This window comes from Temnothorax americanus, unplaced genomic scaffold (genome assembly GCF_048541705.1).
Source record: "Temnothorax americanus isolate GAGA-0224 unplaced genomic scaffold, ASM4854170v1 Scaffold132, whole genome shotgun sequence".
Taxonomy (NCBI): domain Eukaryota; kingdom Metazoa; phylum Arthropoda; class Insecta; order Hymenoptera; family Formicidae; genus Temnothorax; species Temnothorax americanus.
Window position 1 is genome coordinate 166,895 of NW_027509267.1, and position 15,240 is coordinate 182,134.

The window sequence follows — 15,240 nt, forward strand, 5'->3', positions numbered from 1 at the left end:
TCTGGTTCGGCATAAATAGCATTCTGTATGAAATTCAAACGATAAATAATACAAACTTGTCATCACCTGTGACAGAATAGAAAAGAACAATGTTCTCAAAATAATTACTAATTTTCAAATGCGGTTCTCTAACGTGGTGCATTTGCCAATTAGCTTCATTGTCCTCATCGTTATTAAAATAAACATTCCATAAAAGAAATATATCCATCCTTGTATGATCCCTATGTTCAGCAACAATTTCAATAGACATGTAATAGAATGTAAATAATTTATTGCGGTTTTTGATACATCCAAGTGATAAGGAACAATATGAATTACATTTTGAATTTACCTTGAAGTAGATATTTTACAGTGAATGCGTTAACTTGTCTCGATACAGACGTTGATGTCTGTCAACAGCCAGCTAACATTTACAGTTTTCTGCAAAAAAAATATATTTATTGAAATAATATAATAATATATATATGTTCCTTTAATTCTAAACATGTGTACAATATAATATATAACAGCAAAAAAATATATATTTAATAAACCTTCCCAGACACAAAAAAATTTTTCAATTTTATAATATACCTACCAAAAAGTCCTGCTCACAATGGATCTGTCCTCACTCGCATCCATTTCAAAAGACTTGTAAGTCTTCAAGCTGCTTAAAAAAAATATTGCTTTAATTAAATTACATATTAACAATCAATGTAGTGAGGTTAAGTGAAGTTAAAGGTTAGTGAGGTTAACAATTCGTTTTTCGGGATTTCTGTCAGTGAAACGTGTATGTACATATACTTCTATTATTTAATGTATATTTCAAAGAAAATAAAGTGTTAATCATTAGAACAATAATACGTACCTATTTCTCTGCTTTGATTAAAACTCAACGAACTCAACTTTCAGAGAGAACAATTGCGACTTGCTTCTCACAACGCAACGCAGTAATCCGTAATCCGAGTGATGAGACAGCAAAGATTAGTCTAGGGAATTTTTTGAAATGAACTGATTGAGTACCACTGCTCGAGCCGATTAGAAATCCGACTACTTGTCGGAAACACCCATAGAAATGGAAGCGGAATAGCAGACTGAAATGTGTCCGGAGAAAGTGAGAAAGAAAATCGTAGTTGCCTCTCTCTTGTGAGTGACTGCTCGAAAGTGCGCATGCGCGCCATTTACTGACGCATACAAGCACATTGTGTGTGTGTGTGTGTGTGTACATATATATACCTCACAATCAATCATGTTAAGACAGTTAAGGGTTTTTTTAAATGAATAAATAAGTAAATAATTCATTGAAAAAATCAGAGAATAAATAAATAAGTAAATGATGAAATGCATAAGTCAAAAATGAATAAAAGTAAATAAACGATTAAATTAATAAACGAATAAATGAACGAATCGGAATGAATAATCGGTGAACGAATCAATTAATGAATTAAGTATCATAAGAAATCCATAAATAAATGAAATAAATAAATAAGTGAATAAATAAAAGATAAATTAATCAATATAATGGGGTTAAATAATTGATGCATAAATAAATATATTATAATGAATGATCATAAAATAAATAATAATGAATGAATCAGTGTTGAGGAGATCAATAAGTATAGTTTATATAATATGGTGAATTTATTTTATATTACACTGTATTACAATTTTATTGGTTTTTAAATAAAATTAGTTTTGAATATTTTTGTCGAATATATTAGTTTTTTCCAATGTCTGTTGCGCGTTTTTCTTCATAAAATAAACGTAGAATTACATATGTTTTAATAATAGTTTTGATCAATTGAGTTTTATGGTTATCAAGAATTCCTTGATTCTTAACATGTTCTGTCATGATATTGTCGTTAAATACTACATGGTTGATACTAACTGCCTCAAATGTTTTTGTTATTAAAAATTCTTTAATATCTTTTTGTGTAAAAAGAATGGAATCATTTGCGCGTATAATACTCTCAGTTGTTCTAGCTATTGCAATAACGTCACGTGAAGGGTACATCAACCTTCCCCGTGTTTTTCGTAGGCTTTGTTTGAATAAAAATTCAAAGTCAAAGCAAAGGCTCGTAATTCAGCGGAGTACTTACTCTTCATTTTTTCTTTCCGCTTCAGAACTTCATGCATGATTTCTGGGATTTCACCCTAAATACAATAATCAATCCTTCCTATATGAAACTTATTTACATGTTTAATTCAATTTTTATATTCTCCAGAGAGCATAATTCCAGATAATATATTTATGTACAATTGTAACCGAGGTAAATTTGAACTCCATTCGATTGTAGATAACCGATTATAGTTTTTAATAAAATACAAATTACTGAAGTTATCGTCATGATCCGAGTCACGGAAAAGAAAAAAAGACAAGTTGACATTGTGACAAACGGCGCTATCTTCATCAGAACTCGTCACTGAAGTTATTGTGTAATATGGAATATGGAATTATGTCTAACACTTTTATTCGAAGCCTTCGATGAATGCATTGGCTTTATTTGAAGCTTTCATCGATCAATAAATGTTTTTCAAACATACCATTAAATTGTCAGCAGCAATTTCAGAAATGTAGTTTCTTTTCTTCAAATCAGAAACCAGATCCTTTAGCGAAGAAATACGTTGCTTACATCTACCAAATTTTTTTTGCAATGTTTCAATTTTCTTTTGTTGCTGCATAATGGTACGTCGCGCTAAATTCTTGGCTCTCACAGCTCGTCTTGGTGTTGCCAGATGAGGTGACCGGATATCACCAACATAACGTGGATCTGGTATCATCGGTGGAGCAGAATCACAAATGGCTGATGTAATGGCAGGGACCTGATAGATTGTGTAAAACTTATATTATTATATATATTTACTATATTCAATATAAAACAGGGGATTTTTATTATTTTTAATTTTTAGATCATAAAAAATAAAATAAATTAATGGATATATTAGGATTAAATATATGTAACAAAGTAATACTTACTGGTAATTCATGAATAGCAATCGTTGAATCAATACTATCATTAAAATCTAAGCGTTTTTTTTTTGCTGCTGCAATGAGCATCTTTCCGCCGTTTCAAGGGAGTTAGGCAGTTGTTCAGAAAAATTTCACAATTGCCTATTTCAGTACAATGAGCAGGATCGACATCCATACTACTCATATCCTCTTTAGCAAAATCCTGAGATTTCTTGCGTGTACCACAAAAGCTTGTGATTCGATTGGAAGGAGTGTGTGTAATATCTGTCACAGAAACAGTATGTAATTGGTTATTAAAAGCACAAATCAAAGTCGTACACAAGTTGTATACATGAAAGGTTAATATTTTGGCATCTTTCAAGTTTACACTTTTTGGTCAAATATCTTATTTAATTATTAAAAAATTAACGCCTTGGTATATGTTTTAATTCGCTGCTGGTGTACGCCAAAACATTTAAATAGATATACAAACAAAAATAAGACTCACTCTCTGTTAGTGCTGTTGTGGACTGTGAATAATTCACGACGTTAATGTTGTCATTCGAAGAATCACTGTTCGTGATTCCAGTGGAACAGATATTGCCATCATCAGTCTTACTGGCATTTCCAACGAAGGTGAAAGGTGAGGTGCCTCCACCAACTATATATATACAAGGCACAGCTTCTGGTTGCACAACGATACACCTTGAACGCTTCCTCAGATCTTCGGGTTTGAAGTGATCTGTACACAATCTGTGTGAGTCATACAAATTTTTCTCCATCTTGTTACAGAATTTCAACCACTGCTTTCTGATGTGCTTATTTGATGGAAATCTGTTGACAGATATAATAAAATAGATTTAAATAGTTAAAATGTAAAAAAAATAGTTTTAATATTAATTAATTTAAATAGTTCAATAATTAAATTTATTGCTGAGATTACTGAAATCACGCAAACTGACAATAAATTAAATACATTTTTACTTACCGTATATAGGAAACCGATTTGTCCTTTCTACCGCATAAAATACAATATATCATCTTGCTTGAATTTTGGCGTACGTTCGCGGATCAACACGTTTTAGAAAATATCTAAGAAATAACCGTGTTTCAACATATGTCACTAACATAACCTTATTTTTCAGTGAGCCAAACCGGCCAAACAAATGTAGACCGCGAATGCGCACTTTCGAGCTTCGTCACTCACAAGAGAGAGGCAACTATGATTTTCTTTCTCACTTCCTCCGGACATGTTTTTCTTCCGAAAACAATAGGCATTCGCTTCCATTTCTATATGTTCTAAGGTGGTCATGCGACCTTCTTGCCGCTGAAAATGAGCGTCGAGCGTCAGCATGAAAAGGCACCTTTAATGACAATATTCGTGACCACCAAACGATTCCGCGTCGATTGAACCGTATGAAAGTCAATTTGAATGATAAATAATGTTTATCCATGAAATTACCGAGCCAACGTCGCGGAGTCATGCGACCAATGGCGTGAGAGTACGGTTTTTTCTATATCTCAGAAAAACCATTAACCACCAAACGTTTTAATGACAATATTCGTGACCACCAAACGATTCCGCGTCGATTGAGCCGTATGAAAGTCAATTTGATTGATAAATAATGTTTATCCATGAAATTACCGAGCCAACGTCACGGAGTCATGCGACCAATGGCGTGAAAGTACGGTTTTTTTTATTTCTTAGGAAAACCATTGACCACCAAACGTTTTTATGACAATATTCGTGACCACCAAACGATTCCGCGTCGATTGATCCGTATGAAAGTCAATTTGATTGATAAATAATGTTTATCCATCAAATTACCGAGCCAACGTCACGGAGTCATGCGACCAATGGCGTGAGAGTACGGTTTTTTCTATTTCTTAAGAAAACCATTGACCACCAAACGTTTTAATTACAATATTTGTGACCACCAAACGATTCCGCGTCGATTGAGCCCTATCAAAGTCAATTTGGGTGATAAATACAATTGTTCCGACTAGTGGCACAGAGGTGATATGTCCGGCATTATGCGCATACGGTTTTTTCTATTTTCTGGGAAAACGGTTGACTACCAAACGTTTTTATGATGATATTCGTGACCACCAAACGATTCCGCGTCGAATGAGCTATAAAAAAGTTAAATTGGTTGAAAAATAAAAATTGTCCGGCTAACTTCACACCGGAAATTTCATTTTTATTTTCCAGGAAAACGACTAACCACCAAACGATCGGACTAGACTACCAAAGACCACCAAACGACCACCAATCGATTCCAATTAATGAAAGTTCGATACGTTGAAGTTGTCCGGCCAACTTCATAGAGGTCCTATAGTATGCACGCCTGAGAATCGAAAATTAATTTTTTTAACGTTGACAGCCTTGCATTCGGAGCTTCGAGCTTCCACTTCCACTACGTGAAGTCTCTAAAGATCAATTGAGATGATTGAGATAAATTCGGAGTTAGCCCAAATTAGCTCGTTATACTGACAGCAATAATTATGATTTAATTATGTTGTCATAGAAAGAGAGAAATAATTACGTTACAAAAACGTGATATTCGTTTGACATGTCGATTGATCATAGTGGCAAAGGTTATACTCCTCTTCCACAAAGTATAAGCAATACCGATACCGAGGATGAGGAGGAACGTTTAACCCGACCTAACGATATTGTTTACAAGGTCGACAATACTACGATAGCGGTGAGACAGTATATATTACACGATAATTATTAGTGTGTGTAAAATATAGTACGGAAATGCACAAGTTAATAAAATTGGTAATTATGAAGGAGAAGGATTTTCTCACCGATTTGGCTAAAACTTCACAATTTTGTGTATTTTGGTGCGTAAAACATGAATCTATAAGTTAAAATTGTTACTCTCAATTAGGAAAAAAGTTATTAAGTACTAAAGTTGACAGTTATGTGGTTAGGATGTCTGTCATTTATTATACTTTGCATTTATAGACTTTTCAATATGCCAATTATTATTTTCTGCTTTAAAAAAAAACAATAACTATTTCTATTATCTTTTTATAATCATTTAATTCAATATATTATGGCATATTTAGTACATATACTGAATATGCCATAATATTGTTGCGCCCGTGCTGGACACTTGGTAGAGGAGTCACGGAAAGCTGCAAAGCGCACTCCGGAACTCGCGAAAGGAAAGGGAACACAGGGATACTTGGAGAAATGAGTTTATTTAGAACTTGTGACGAAACGCGTCCGGATTCCAAAAAATCCGCCAGACAGAAAATCAATAAACAGACTCCCGTTGTCAAGGAGCTCGCTTTGCAGCTTTCCGCGACTCCTCTACCGAGTGTCGAGCACGGGCGCAACAATATATTGAATTAAATGGTTAAAAAGGATCAGAAATAGAAATAGAAATAGAATTATTATGTTTTTTTTTTAAGCAGAAAATAATTGGCATATTGAAAAGTCTATAAATACAAAGTATAATAAATTACAGACATTTTAACCATGCAACTGTCAACTTTAGTATTTAATAACTTTTTTTTCTAATTGAGAGCCACAATTTTAACTTATAGATTCATATTTTACACACCAAAATACACAAAATTGTGAAGTTTCAGCCAAATCGGTGAGGAAGCCCCTCTCCTTCATAATTACTATAAAATTATACGTATTATTTGTTGTAAAAAAAGAATCAGTTCTAATTTCTCATGTGTAATTCCTACAAAAAATTTTTTAATTTAAAGAATGGTATTAGCTTCTCTAAAAAATATTCAATTTCTTGGGGTCATATATATATATAGATTTTAATAGGAAAATTCAAGGGCTCTGCGGCACGTATTAAAATTGAGATAGGAAGCTGCCCTTTGGCACAGATTTTTTTTCATTTATTTTGAGCCTTCCGAACTGTTCGAGCAGTCAAAATTCAAAATTACCCTCTTTAAAAACTACTCTAATATATATATTATACATATTATATATATATATATTTTATATATATATATTATATATATTTTATATATATATATATATATATATATTAGGGTGTCATTTTGGAGCAACTTTTTTTTTCATTTCACGAATAGCATATATACTTGCAGGAAGATAAAATAAGATACCTGTTAAAATTTTAGCCCTTAATATTAATATTAACAGGTCGCTCATTGCGATTTTTTATTTTTTATTTAGTAAGATAGAAAAAAATTTATAACTATCTAACAAACAGTAATACAGCATTGCGTCACATAGATTTTCTGTAGTAAATTTACCGTTCTACAAAAAAAATCTCATCATTTTTTCATAAATTCAACCGTTCAAAAGATATTCAAAGTTAAAGTTTGATAAATTTTATAAAACTTGTTTTTGCTTTTTATGAATTTTGTATCATATCGACTATCAAAAATTATGAAATAATCAGTACACATTTTTGTAGAAAATTTCACGATATACAAAAAAGGTCTCTTATATTTTTTTCATAAATATAACCATTTAGACGATATTAAGGTTTAAAGTTCAAAGTATAAAGGGATAAAAAAGATTAGTTTGACCTTGGATAGACGTTTGAAGATCACGTCACCTTCAATTTCTTAAATGAAAACCCTTATTTTTCAATGCATATTTTTGTAGCTATAATCTCGAGAGCTTTTCAAAATACTATAATAAAGTATTTTTTTATTAAGAACTTTTGGAATTATTAGGCTTGAAAGTTCTAGTATTTTGACATTAAATACAAAATATCTTGTAAAACATTAAGTTTTCGTTAATGTTACCTTAATACTTTTGCACAGAATAATGAGACGAATCAATTGGTATGAAAAAAAGACATAGTTCCTTTAAGAAAAAATATGTAATTTGCAACATGCATCTGCATACTTTTTCTTAAAAACTCTTTTTTTTATACCAATTGATTCGTTTCATTATTCTGTGCATAAAAGTATTAAGCTAACATTACCGAAAACTTAATGTTTTCAAAGATATTTTGTATTTTATGTCAAAATACTAGAACTTTCAAGCCTAATAATTCCAAAAGGTCTTAATGAAAAAATACTTTATCATAGTGTTTTGAAAAGCTCTCAAGATTAGCTATAAGAACATGCATTAAAAAATAGGGGTTTTTATTTAAGAAATTGAAGGTGACCTTTACGTGAGCTTTAAACCCCTATCCAAGGTCAAACTAATAACACCATCTTATGTGCCCCTCGAAACCGTACAACTTTTGTCTGAAACATTTTTGCTGAAAATGTTTTGCTGAAGAATTATCGAGGTGCGTTTTTTAAAATAGGGCACTTTGTGTATATATATATATATATATATATATATATATATATATATGTAGGTCCAAAGGTATGTTTCGGGACTGTTTACGTTTTTTGAAATGTACAGTCCTGATTCAAAAAACTGTCCCGAAAATTGCCGTAGGACATCAATTTTTTCCAGGACAGTCCTGGAAACTGCCAAATGTCCCGGAATATACCGATATCAAAAATAAAAGTCCCGGAACATACTTTCAGACCTATATATATACACACACAAGGTGTCCCATTTTTAAAAATGCACTTCGATAATTTTTCAACAAAGTATTTTCAGCAAAAATGTTTCATACATATATATAACAAAGTATCAGTAAAATATAGAAATTATATGTACCTTTCTCTAAGGCCGGTATTCATAGTCGGATCTTATTTCAAGACCGTCTTAAGTAACATCTTAAGATGCTAATACGGCTCTGTGATTGGTTAGTGACATCTTAAGATTGTACTTGAGACGGTCTTAAATATAAGAACCGACTATGAATATACCGGCCTAAGATTTAAATAAATATAAATATCCAAGAATAAAGTACATCTATTCTTCTACCATTTGCATAAATATTTAACATAAAATATCTTAATGATTAAGTTACAAACGTAAATTATTTGATCTGATATATGCATAATAATCCTATTATAAATATATTCTATTTTTTATTATAAATATATTTATATAACATTTGAAATACATTTATATAAACTATAATATTTAGTTAATATTGTGTTTATAATATTTATTTATTTATTGAATACTTACCAAAATTGATATATGTTATATATATATTTAGGTCAAAATATTGAGTAAATTATATAAATAAATATGTATCTATATAGATAATATTACTTATTATGACCCAGATAGCAAAGCGTATCTGAGCAAAATCGCGCAAACCTGTGATTGCTTATGATGCTGGCAACTTGCCGTATATTTGCTTCAATTGACTTTGAGTAATTTAATATTTGAAGCAACACGCAGGCAACATTGGATATATGTATTGCCAGCAATTTGTCGGCAAGAGAACAGCATCAAATTTACTTCGCGTTGCTAGCAATATGACAGCATTGTGTGATCCTATGAATTATTACAGCAACATGACAGCTACAGCTCGAATTTTGAATCAGACGATTTTAGACCGCAGTATAAGTTGCCAACAAATTGCTGGCAAGTTGCTATACAAAATTGTTATATTGTGAAGGCATCAACTTGCTGACAAATGTAGACTCACAATCAGTTGCCACAATTCTGGTAGCAACACATACTATCTTATCGGCAATATGTCAGCAACAATGCAGACACGTTCTAGATAGCCAAGCGTGATATAGCATATTGAGCAAACTAATGTATTGCATGTGTTGTTATATATTTGCTGTAAATTTGCTGACATCAAAATAAAACACGTACATACGTTACAAATACAGCTACATGACTGCTTATACATGCAATTAGTCGACGCAATTTCGAGACCAAACGGTCTACAATACTGGTACGTTATGTTGTCTGCAACATGACAGCAATGAATGATTTGTCATTCCATCTTGAGCATCATAGCGCAAACATGATGACAACAACAACAACACACACACACACACACGCTCACGCACACGCACACGCACACACACACACACCAGATTTGATAGATAGCATCCGATGGGTTCTGTTTCTCGTATTTAAAATATCACGAACGATAGTATATGAACGATATATAAATGACGGAACTGCACAACTAATATCAGTTGTATCGTGGAGTCCACTTTTATAATAAAGTGTGGCACACTTTTAGATTGATGTAACCTTATATTAGTTAATGGTACCTTTATTTTTGAAGACTGATAATAGTTAAATAAACACAATACATAAAATGTATATATTATATAACAAATCTGGTTTCTTAATTAATTATAATTTTGTATATAAATTTAATTTTTACAATCCTCTTATTAAAACGTCATTAAAAGGCTAAAAAGGTCATAAAGATCACGTTTTTTAACGTTTTGAAATGTCGTCATCGGTCTGGGACTTATTCCTATCATTTTTACGTCATTATTACATAATTATAAAAGGATAATTGACGTAACGATTGACAATAAACTGACGTGAAAAGCACGTGACGCTGTTGCCTGGGAAGTTGCCCTCAAATTGCAATCATTATGCCGTTAATCGTGGATGACAACGAGTTGTCGTCAAGTTGCTGTCACAAATCATCTCCTCACGGATAACAAATCCGTGTGAACATGTTGCTCTCAATTTGCCGTGAAGAGAATTAGAATTCGTGTGAGTTCAATCCGACAGACATAATGCTGTCTCACCTTGTCCCTATAGTTTGTCAAAATAGTTGCATCAACGATTGTTGCCAATATGACAGTAAACTCACAGCATTTGGCTATCTGGGGATTACTTATAAATATTTTTATATACATTTTTATTTGATATCTAATTCTCTTTTGGTTCAGGAATTACATTCAAATCATGAAAATGGCGCATTTTACCCACTGGACGAAACACATAATCTGGAGAATAACACAAGAAATAGACAAAACACAATCAAATATTATCAAGACAATGTTCCAATAATGGTAATTGAAGGAAACAAGCAAAATGATTTTTGGAAAAGAAAAGATATATCACCAATTAGGCGCTTCGGTTTATTTGTGTCGATATTATTATGCATTATTACGATAGTTATTTTTTTGTATGTATTACCTTGTGACAGTTCAATGGTTTGTTCGTCAATTATTGAATCACATTCGCCTATATCATGGGATAAAACTTTGGAAGATGTAGGTGAGTTCATTATTGTAAGCTATATTTTATTGCTAATTTTTATCTTTATTCCTTAATAGAATAAATAAATGTAAAGATAAATAGATTATTTATTTTATGATATTTGCATCAACAATTAATAATTATTTGACTAACAATAAGTATCTCTCTCAAAGCTACTTTTTATACTTTAATAATGTAATTTTATTATATTAACTTTTATAATTTTTTTATTAAATACAGAAATATATGGGCCTATTACTGTAGTACCTGGATCTCCGTATAATTTAATATTTCTTCTTCATGGTGAACAATATAAAAAAAATGATATAAGAGATAAAATTATTCATCAAAGACAGATACCTCCAGATGGAGGAGGTGTTATATCAATGCAAGGAAATAGTGGATTACCATTATGGCTGGTTCCATTAAAACGATTACCTACTAATATAGATTGTACTAGTATTGATATTGATCAATCTGGAAAACCGGATTGCATTGTCGCTGGTGAACAAGGTCTGCTCATTAGCATAGAACCAATTGCTGGAACAATTCATTGGAGTTCCACGACTAACACATTCTCTAAATTACCAGTTATTATACCAGATATTGATGCTGATAATATTGAAGATTTATTAAGTGTAGCAATAGACAATGCAAATGTATCATCCCTGGTTTTTTTATCTAGCAAAACTGGTCAATTATTGGAACGTTATTCAATTAATGATTGCATTTCTATTGATATATATAATCTTGTTTCTAATGGCAATATATCCTATAATTGTTATGATAACAATGCAAAACGTATGTTATTTAAATACTTTCCTATATTTTAGTTTGTAAAATTTTTATTTATATTATTAAAAAGTGCTTGCTTGTTGCAGGTGTGACAAGATTTATATCTTTGAAAGGATTATTTCATAAGTTAAATATAACACAAATACATAAGAAATTTTCCACAAAATCAGCAGCATTGCCACGATTATTTGAAATAATAAAATCATATGACGATGAATATAGTTGGAGGCCTACTCCTTATCACCATCTGACTGTAGAAAATGAAGGAGTATGTCCAGGACAATTTTGCCATACCAATATAAATCTAACTTTGCAGAGATTAACAAACGAACCAATAACTATATGGGATTATGTGAGTTCGAATACATTTGCATCAAAGCCAGTATTTTTGGTGACCTTGAGTAAACCTTACACTTCTGGATTTGCCATTAAGCTCTGGCAGTGGATGGATTTGCCGTTGAAGTACACAGAGAAAGCACCTGTTATGGAACAAATGCTTATAGAAAGAGTTCTTATAGTTTTTGCAAATTATACATATGTTCAAGCTCTTAATACTAGCCAATGCAATATAATGCAATTGTGTCATAAATTTAACTGTCAACCAAATTTAAATTTACGAAAACAATTTACTTCTATCAAAGTCCAGTACATCGATAACAATGAATTTCCAGAACTGATAAGTTATTGGTCTTCATACAGTACAGACTCAATGAAAGCATTAGTATCGAAAGTACAAGTTATAAAAATGGATTCCATAATATCTGATTTAATACACAGAAGTGTGTAACATTTTCATATTTTATATTGAACATATGATTATACTTGCATTCTGTTACTTAACGATAGTTTGTTCTGCGATTGTAAATTATTAGATAAATGTGTTTTTAAAAACGGATTATCAAATTAACTATTAATCAATTTATTCAAGAGACAAATTTTACTAATTTTTTCCTAATTTTTTAATATTATATTGATACACTTTTTTTATTAATTCTTTATTACGTAAATAGTTTCTAAATTTATATATTTTTTAACTGAAATCAAATTGTGAAAAACGCCAATTATTCTCATATTTTATTATTCATTAACTGTCTTCTTCTCTGTATTTTTTAATTGTACTTAGAATAGTGCCTTGAATCAAACTATATATAATTATCTATATACACCGGGCAACAAAATTATCGCAACAAAAATTTACGTCAAAAATTTGCCCAACTTCAAATAAGCATACTCCGCGAAAAATTGTCTTATCTGGAAGTTTTTTTTTATTTTAAAGGGTGAAGTTTGTACTTTAAGGAACCATAGTCAGATTTTGAATTTAACCTCCCCCCTTCCGCCGTTCTTCCAAAAGTAAGGACGTGTTACGTCTTCAAAAAATTGCACACATTGACACATTAATGAATTTTTTTGGTAACTATCATGGCAACCATCGTAAAATATGGACTTTTCCCTGCAAATTACAAAAAAAAAAAACAAGTCCGTACAATTTTTTTGACGTAGAACTACGTCTTTCTGTAGAACTACGTCTTTCTCCGCGGTAAGGGGGGTACCCTCGGATGCAACGATGCAACGAAAATATGTCACACTTTGAACGTTTAGATCTTCGAAACTAATAATCGTAGAATAATCAATAACATCTCATTTTAAAGCTTAAGAAGTCCCATTTATGATAAATCCAGACCGAACTCTCTATTTCTTACCGTTTCGATATAGTAGCGTTTGAAAGTTTAGTAAAATTTCTTTACAGAATATCGATTTGCTAGCTTTGAATGAAAACTGGTTGAACAATGATGAACGATTGAACATTGAAGGTTTCAAATGGATAACCCAGTATAAACGTAAAGATGTGAGAGCAGGTGGGGTTGAAATATACGAAAAAAACGAATCAGAAACGATGGCAAGGCCTCACATACTAATGAAAGGTGATGGCGAAAATGAATTACGATTGGCGGATGCAGACAAATACGGAGAAATATGCGCAGTACAGGCGAAAATAGACAATAAAAAATGTTTATTGATGTCTGTTTACATAAATCCAAACGTCTCAATGAAGAACATAATAGATTTCATTTCACGAAATTTACATGCTTATAGCCCAAATGTTTGTAAATTAGGTTTAATATTATTTGAAATATTCTTTAGGTTTTTTATTTCCGTAATCCGAATTATGCTTTTCTTCCATTTTTCGTTTTTCAACTTGTTCGTTTTCGTGATCCAAATTATGCTTTTCTTCCACTTTTCGTTTTTCCGCTTTTCGTTTTTCCGCTTGTTCGTTTTCAAAATTTAATGCTGCGTTTATTAAAATTTCGTCACAACCGTCATCAAATACTAGAATTTTAAAAGATCAAATTTATTCAATTTATATTTATATTAAATTTAAACATATGTATATAGATAAATGTAATTTTAACTTACAAATCTTATATTCTTCCATTACTTAATTATCTTCTTTCGCTTCTCATAAAAATATATTAAAAATTGATATAATCTGGAAATTCACTAAATGACATATGAAATGTGAAACTTGCAACCTATGAAGTTTACTACAGATTGAATTTTTGATCGATTGAAATTAAATTAGCGCCAAACAGCTGTGTTGACATGTTATTGCTAATTTTGTATTGACGTAAAATATTATAAAAAATATTATAAAAAAGAAATAAAGGATTAAGAGAAGCATTCAACACGACTTATTCGTAAGTATATACAATTATATTAATATATATATATATATATATATATACACTAAAACCCTGGTAGAAATTTTGACTGGGCGCTTGCCTGGCACTGACCAGCGTTCCACACTGCCACTTCAGGAGCTGGCATGGCACGCTGGTAAGCGCCATTCGCGAAACGTCACGTTTTGCCCGCTAGCGCCACAGATTTGATGTGGTGCTGGCACGGCGCTAACATGGCGGCAATAAGGTACTATCATAATGCAGACATGGGGCTAGCGAGTTTTTAACGTGGCACGTGTATGGCGCTAACATGGCGGCAATAAGGTACTATCATAATGCAGACATGGGGCTAGCGAGTTTTTAACATGGCACGTGTATGGCGCTAACATGGCGCCAATAAGGTACAATTTCTAAATTCATATAATGCATTTATTTAAAGATTATTTATTAATTAGTTATTTTTAACAGACTGTCAATTGAACTAATAAGCTATCTCATAAATTAGGAAACATGAAAATAAATATGTATTATACAATGACAAACGTGACTCTATATCAACGAGATAAAGGAAGTGGTATTAAGTTCAATAGGGAGATAAAATGACACCATTATAATTAAAAATAAAATACCTTAATATTTGGCAAATAATCACAGTCTTACATCAGCAGTTTTACATTTAATAATTTCCTATGTTCCAGATAAAAACAAAAACTTTGTACTTCTTTTCACCTAACACTATAATGCCTTTATTCGCGAGTAGGACATCGCAGCGAAATTAA

At 31.4% G+C, this 15,240-nt stretch overlaps 2 protein-coding genes and 1 long non-coding RNA gene across 8 annotated transcripts in view; 1 reads left to right on the top strand and 2 right to left on the bottom strand.

Annotated features, from left to right (window-relative positions):
- Positions 1-996, bottom strand: part of LOC143894212 (uncharacterized) — a 9,891-nt gene extending 8,895 nt beyond the window's left edge. For both annotated transcript variants that reach the window (XR_013256018.1, XR_013256019.1), the window contains exons 1-2: positions 848-996; positions 578-646 (exon numbers count right to left, since the gene is read on the bottom strand). This is a non-coding gene — a long non-coding RNA (uncharacterized LOC143894212). The remainder of the gene's footprint in view (positions 1-577; positions 647-847) is intronic.
- Positions 997-1,997: 1,001 nt separating this feature from the next.
- LOC143894211 (uncharacterized) lies at positions 1,998-4,319 on the bottom strand. 2 transcript variants are annotated; one of them, XR_013256017.1, is made up of 5 exons: positions 3,918-4,319; positions 3,438-3,763; positions 2,957-3,214; positions 2,524-2,802; positions 1,998-2,133 (listed from the first exon to the last, which is right to left on the bottom strand). XR_013256017.1 is itself a non-coding variant. In XM_077400358.1 (4 exons), the coding sequence occupies exons 1-3, from the start codon at positions 3,968-3,970 to the stop codon at positions 2,997-2,999; spliced, it is 597 nt and encodes a 198-aa protein (XP_077256484.1). In that variant the 5' UTR covers positions 3,971-4,319; the 3' UTR covers positions 2,162-2,802; positions 2,957-2,996. The 2 variants fall into 2 exon arrangements, 1 of the variants encoding a protein (XP_077256484.1); XM_077400358.1 differs by lacking the exon at positions 1,998-2,133 and having other exon boundaries at positions 2,162-2,802.
- A 990-nt stretch (positions 4,320-5,309) lies between these two features.
- LOC143894210 (uncharacterized) lies at positions 5,310-15,109 on the top strand. Of its 4 annotated transcripts, none has more exons than XM_077400353.1 (5): positions 5,358-5,637; positions 10,676-11,006; positions 11,229-11,789; positions 11,870-12,135; positions 13,531-15,109. In XM_077400353.1, the coding sequence occupies exons 1-5, from the start codon at positions 5,503-5,505 to the stop codon at positions 14,068-14,070; spliced, it is 1,833 nt and encodes a 610-aa protein (XP_077256479.1). In that variant the 5' UTR covers positions 5,358-5,502; the 3' UTR covers positions 14,071-15,109. The 4 variants fall into 4 exon arrangements, with proteins under 4 accessions (XP_077256480.1, XP_077256479.1, XP_077256481.1 ...); XM_077400355.1 differs by lacking the exon at positions 5,358-5,637 and adding an exon at positions 5,679-5,714; XM_077400357.1 differs by lacking the exon at positions 5,358-5,637 and having other exon boundaries at positions 10,676-10,798; positions 10,936-11,006.
- The last annotated feature ends 131 nt before the right edge of the window (positions 15,110-15,240 follow it).